We start from the raw sequence: 6,119 nt of genomic DNA on the forward strand, positions 1-6,119 counted from the left end.
AAAAGAAAAGAAAAAAAGAATAAAAGAGTAAAAGCGCAATGGAAACTAACTGCTTCGCCTAACGGAGGCTAAGTGAGGCAGGGCCTGCAGGGAGTACCTCCGAGTTATCTCATTCAAACTATCTGCTAGTAGCAGCAGCAGCAGCAGCAGCAGCAGCAGCAGCAGCAGCAGCAGCAGCGGGAAAAGGCTGTCCTCTTACCAATGAACTTCTGCGGCATCGAGCTCTTTCGTTTTGCCACATTGCTTGCTAATCTGTCCAGAACCAGGGCTCTTTCACTTCCCATCTCTGCTTTGATGTGTCTTGCCTCTGCACTTGCTGGTTTGGAAAAATATGAAAAGAAGAGAGAGAGAAAAAAAGAACACGTTGGTAAAGGAGAAAATAAAATTGTCCAGAAGGAGAGGGAGCCGAGCTCTGCCGCTGTTACCTGTTATTCCCACTCAGATCCCCGGATACCTGCCCTGGTCAGCGGTCAGCGAGGCCGACGCCAGGGCACATGCAAATCTTGCAGTCTTGAGCCAATGGGAAAGCCCAGCCCAGCCCAGCCCCAGCCAGCGCCTTCATTAGCAAGAGGAAGTATTGAAGAAACAGGCTGGACGTGGTTGGTTGCAGAAAGATAAATAGATGGAGACCTTCTAACCCCCATCAGCCTCCTCTCTGCTTCTGAGTAACTGCATGTAACACCTGCACACTAACATAATTCTCCTTAACAACTTTGAAAAAAAGAGCACGGTGCCCCAGATTTACTGCTCTGTTTATGTTAATAGTGCTTTTGAAAATAGACACACTCACCCGGCTAGCAGGGCATCTACTCAGTGATTTGTGTATTGAAATTCTGAGCATCTTTCATTCTTTCTCTTTTTAGCTCGCGCCTCTCGGTTCCTATCTTTCATATTCTGTTTCTCTGCGCTCCATGTGCTGTTTCACATCTCTTAACATTTCAAAGCCATCTCAGCTAAAATATCCCCGAGCCACACTGTGGTCTTTAGTTGAAGAAAAATTGGTATAATGCATTTCTATTCAATTTCTAACGAAAAATGTGAATCAAAACCACCCAGGAGCAGGGTGTGGCGGAGCCCGCCCGCCCGCCCGTCATCCCATCTTGCAGGAGGCCGAGGAGGGAGAGCTGCTGCACTTCCAGGCCAGCCTGGGCTGCACAGGAGTTCAGCGGCAGCCTGGGCTCTACGGCCAGACCCCATCTCAGACAAACAAACAAAATAAAAGTACTGCCCGAGAGGATGGGTGGGCTGGCAGTCTCTCTGTGGCTGGACGTTTCAGATGTGCGGGCCGTGTTCTCAGGGCTGGCCGTGTAGTAGGACAGCCTGAAGAGCGTGCAAGAAACACGACATGGGGGGCCTCACGTGGGTGCAGCCAGGCTTTCTGGAGGGAAAGCCTGGGCGTCAGGATTTTCAGTCTTCCAGGCGGCTTAAGACACATCCAGGATTGCAAATTATGTAACCGCATCCAGGCAGTGGCAACATCCAATCCACGGAAAGAGTCCATTTGGATAAATATAATTTAACTTGGTAGATGGCAGGCAGGACCCACAAGACTTCATATCTAGCTGCTGTAAATACAAGGCTTAAAACCTGGGCACAGGACACAGCATAAGCCTAGGACAAATGACTCGTTTCACTGAAAGGCCAGATAGTAAATATTTTGGGTATTATTATTTTTAATTTTAGGGAGGAGTCTACAGGGTGTCCAGGGTCGCATTACTACATTGGACTCCTAGTGATCCTGGCTGCTTACAGCCTCCCAAGAGCTGGGATTACAGGCGCACACCATGCCCAGTCTCAAGTGCTGCCTCAGAGCGCCCTGGGGCCGGGGCCAGGGATCGAGCCCCCAGCCCCCGGGCCTTCTTGCAGGTGCTTTAATCCACTGAGCGCTTTGAATATTTTGAAACTGGTGGGACACAAATTCTTTGTTCTATAGTGTGTGTGTGTGTGTGTGTGTGTGTGTGTGTGTGTGTGTGTGTATTTTCTGCCCTACATCCCTTTAAAAAATGCAAAACTGGGTGGGGTGATAGCTCAGTACAACAAGTGCTTGCCTGGCAAGTGCAGGGACCTGAGTTCAATCCCCAGTTCCGAAAAAAAAAAAAAAAAAAAAAAAAAAAAAAAAAGTTTAACTCCCTATACACAAACTGGCTGTGGCTGTTTTTGGCCAGAAGGTCATAATCCTGCCCCTGCCCCCTAGAAGCACACATCTCCGTTTTTGTTTTTTTTTCTTTCTTCACACCGTGCCGCCCCTTCAGTGCTCTCAGCCCACAGCAGAGGCCGGGCAACGGTTCGAGGCGCACTTTGCTCCCGCATGGCACTCTATGGAAGGCCCACGTGGAATGTCTCCATTTTATCTAAGCATTTCAGGAAGTCTTCCCTAAAGTGAAGTACCCATGCATTTCTAGTGGAAAAGCACCTTGAAACTATGGGCCTAGAGTAGAAATCAGTGATGGCTGTAAAAGAGATTTAAAAAAAAATCATTTATCTATCTATCTGTCTATCTATCTATCTATCTATCTATCTATCTATCTATCTATCTGGTACAGGGTCTCACTACACAGCTCACACTGGTAGTGATCCTCCTGTCTCAGCCTCCCCAGCACTGGGAGGACAGGCGTGCGCCACTGCGCCCGGCTTCAGGGGCCAGCATGGTGCGCCCAGGGCTCAGGGGCCGGCGTGGTGCGCCCAGGGCTCAGGGGCCGGCGTGGTGCACCCAGGGCTCAGGGGCCGGCGTGGCATGTGGACTGGGGCTGAGGCCTCAGATCACTGAGCCGTCTCCCCAGCCCCGAGGAGAGGTGCATGCATTGTTCTGGGAGCTGCGGGGCTCACTGTACGAGGTAGAGTCAGACGTATTGGCCATGCGACACAATAAAGTCACAGGTTCTGTGGTCTGTCTGACAGCAGGTGCTACACATGGGCATTCCCAGTGAAAAGAACATGGGCAACTTCTGCAGTGAAGTTGAGCTCCAGGGTAAGACCCAAAACCAAATTAGAAAGGGACAATTCAAAGTATTAATTTTTAAAATTTTGTATCAGCATTAAAAAGAAAAAAACATATATGCCAGTCATTACAGAATACATTCTAAAGCTTCTTGGGGTGTGTGTCCTAGGGAATAAAAGAAGAGGATGGTGACATGTGAGTGTTTACCAGACTTCCTTTCTAGTCAAAGACAATCCTGACACTAGAGGACTAAGCCAGAGCCTCTAGTCTCAGCTTGTTGACTTTCTGTAAAGGGACAACAGGAAGGGTCAGCGGCAGGGACCCCCGCAGGGCTTGGACTCGTGCTTGGGCCCAGGGTCCTGGGTGACAGGACACCACGAGTGAGTGGAGTGCGTCAAATTCTGTCCAGCCCCGGACAGCTTTAAATGACCAAACAGGAAACTATTATTTATATTATTTCCTTTTACACAAACCGCCACCAGATGTGGCACTACCCTGAGCCCCGAAGCAGAGAGATGAAAGGCAAAGCCTGGAATCTAAAGTCGGTTTCTGAAGCTGTTAGGGCGATTTTTTTTTTTCCTTCTCAGAAGCAGGGTGCAGGCAGTTAACTCTGGGCTAGGCTAGGAGTATTCCCTTTGACTTGAGCGATTCTGAGAGGCTCACATCCTGGGGCAGCTGCCCTCCCTCCTGTATTTACTACTGGAAACAGGAATAGCAAGCAGCATTTGGACGTTTCGCCCCCACAGCACCACGACTCTTGGTAAGGCTCCTGCAGACAGCCCACTGGGGGCCAAATGCCTGTGGAGGACTCACCCAGGCACTGTGCTGACGCCTCATCTCCCCACCTGTCTCTCAGCCGTCCCTGCCTACATTTTACCAAGGTCCCCCTCAGTGACAACAAGCAGCCTTCTGAGGACACGTAATCAACATCCTCTCATTCGGGAGGATGCTGAAGCGTGGACACATTGACCTAAATAACCGTAATTAGGGCATGTCACTAAATGGCAACCTCCTGAGATAACATCGTCCTTATTCCTGTTACCCACCGAGCCGGGCTTGACAGTCATTTCCAGACACCTCTGACTGCACGCGGTGGCCGAGGGCCTGACATTTAGGAGAATCACATTCCGAGTGCTCATGGGTGGACAGACCGCTTGAAGCGCGGGGAGGGTTTCCCGCCTCCGAACTCCACTTGGGCTTGAGGAAATTCTGACTGGAATCCAGGGACCCTTGTTCGCCCCCATCTTCTGCCTGCCTGACTCACTAGAGACAAGAGCTCCAAGCTCCCATCCTTGTCGTGCCTGGGTACCTGCTGTAGGCTCAGGCCCCTTGCACGGGGCGGGGCTCCGTCGGTGAATTAGGCAAAAGCCTGATTTATGATGGAACCTGGTGCACTCTCGCTCTCTTTGCCAAACTGCTAGTCTTTTTCCTCACAATTGGACACCTGACATGTGAAATCACTAAAAAAACACTTTTTTGGGGTGGTGGTGGTACTGGGGATTGAACTCAGAGCCTTCACAATGAGCTATATCCCAAGTGCATTTTTTTTTTTTTTTTTTTTTTTTTTTTTTTTTTTTTTTTTTTTTTTTTTTTTTTTTTTTTTTTTTTTTTTGGTGGTACCAGGGATTGAACTCAGGCCCTTGCGCTTGCCAGGTAAGTGCTTATTCTACTGAGCCATCTCCCCAGCCCCCCGCAAGTGCATTTTTAATTTTTTATTTTCACACAGGGTCTCACTAAGTTGCCTGGCCTGTGATTAAATTCGCAACCCTCCTGCCTCAGCCTCCCAGAGTGCTAGGACTCCAGGCCTGTCACCGACACTGTTTAGCTCATAGTTGGATAGTCTCTTTCAGATTAGAAAGGACTTTGGGCTGCACACTGAAATGACCAAAAAGGAAGACTGCGGGCTTTTGGCCCCTGCTCAGACTTCAGCCCTCCTGTCTATTTACACCCAGCCCAGGCTCACAGCCTTGTTGCATCATGTGTTTAGCGCGTAAGTAGAAGGAAGCCAGTTTGAAAAGATAGTAAGGACACAAGATAATGGGCTTAAGTGACGAAATAGGAAATCCGTTCCTGGGTGGCGTTCGGTGGTTAGTGCCGCAGGGCCGAGCTGGGGACGCGGGATGGCTGCAGGCAACATTCGCACTCAGCCTTAGCGCAGCACGGACTGAGGACTCCGACTCGGGATCTGCCCCGCTTGATGTCACTTGTATGTCCCGTGGATGTGCCCACGGTCATCAGCAAAGGGATTTTATTATTATTATTTATTTGTCTTTCTGAGACAGGGTCTCAAAATGCAGTTCGGGCTGGCCTGAGCTCACTCACAATGATCCTCCTGCCTCAGCCTCCTGCGTGCTGGGGTGACAGGGGGCGCCACCATGCCAGCTACTGGCAAAGTGATTTTTAAAGACATACTGAAAAAAGAACAGTGAAAGGTAACTCAGAGACGACAACTGTAGCGTGGATCGCTACCTTTTTCTCTGCATAAGCCTTAACAGCTGTTCCTTCACTGTTTCCATGAGGCAATTTCTATCTCAAATGGATTTTACATTTACCAGCGCTGTGCTTCTGGTTTTGTTCAAAATCCTTCATTGGGTCTGGAGTGGTAAATGGAGCTTAAATAAAAGGCACTGCTAAAAATAAAAAAGACCCGCTTCCTGTCTTTTCTGTGGTGTGGTCAGTCAGCCGCTGACAGTGAGTGGAAGAGAGGGGCGTTACTGTACAGTAAAACTGCCTAGCAACACACGGCTGCCAAGGGTGGAGGCGGGTTCTAACAAAACACTCACACAACACTCTTGCCTTTTTGAGCAAGTAAAATGAATGCTATGCGTGCCGTGCCGGTTGGGGGAAGAGACCTGAAGTTTTACAGCTTTCTTTGGTCTGCTACATTGGTAAAAATGTAACTTCATCCTGGAAACCCTCATGCTTGCACTGAAAAATGGACTCTGATCTGAGATCGATAAATAAAGAGACACACTGAATTGCTTTAAAATCCTGTGAGTGCTAGAACTCACTGTTACACAAAAATATGCTTAGCTCCAAGTATTCAGACTGTGTGAAACGAGTCCCTCTGTGAGCTCCTTTTTGGAATGAAGAGCAAGCTAGCGAGTCTGCAGCCTGCTGGCTCTGTCCTCCTCCTCCCCCTCGCCCTCCTCCCCCTTCTCCCCCTCCTCTCCCTCTTCCC

General features: G+C 49.3%; 1 protein-coding gene across 3 annotated transcripts in view; it reads right to left on the minus strand.

The window, feature by feature from the left end:
• Window positions 1-6,119, minus strand: part of Ikzf3 (IKAROS family zinc finger 3) — a 59,518-nt gene that overhangs the window by 11,231 nt on the left and 42,168 nt on the right. For 2 of the 3 annotated variants that reach the window (XM_023718060.1, XM_023718061.1), the window contains exon 6: window positions 200-316. In XM_023718060.1, the coding sequence (XP_023573828.1) occupies window positions 200-316 (117 nt within the window). Of the gene's footprint in view, window positions 1-199; window positions 317-425; window positions 540-6,119 lie in introns of those variants that run through there. The other variant, XM_023718062.1, reaches the window with a different exon arrangement.

The sequence above is a fragment of the Octodon degus genome, unplaced genomic scaffold (genome assembly GCF_000260255.1).
Source record: "Octodon degus isolate 3935 unplaced genomic scaffold, OctDeg1.0 scaffold00056, whole genome shotgun sequence".
Lineage (NCBI taxonomy): Eukaryota > Metazoa > Chordata > Mammalia > Rodentia > Octodontidae > Octodon > Octodon degus.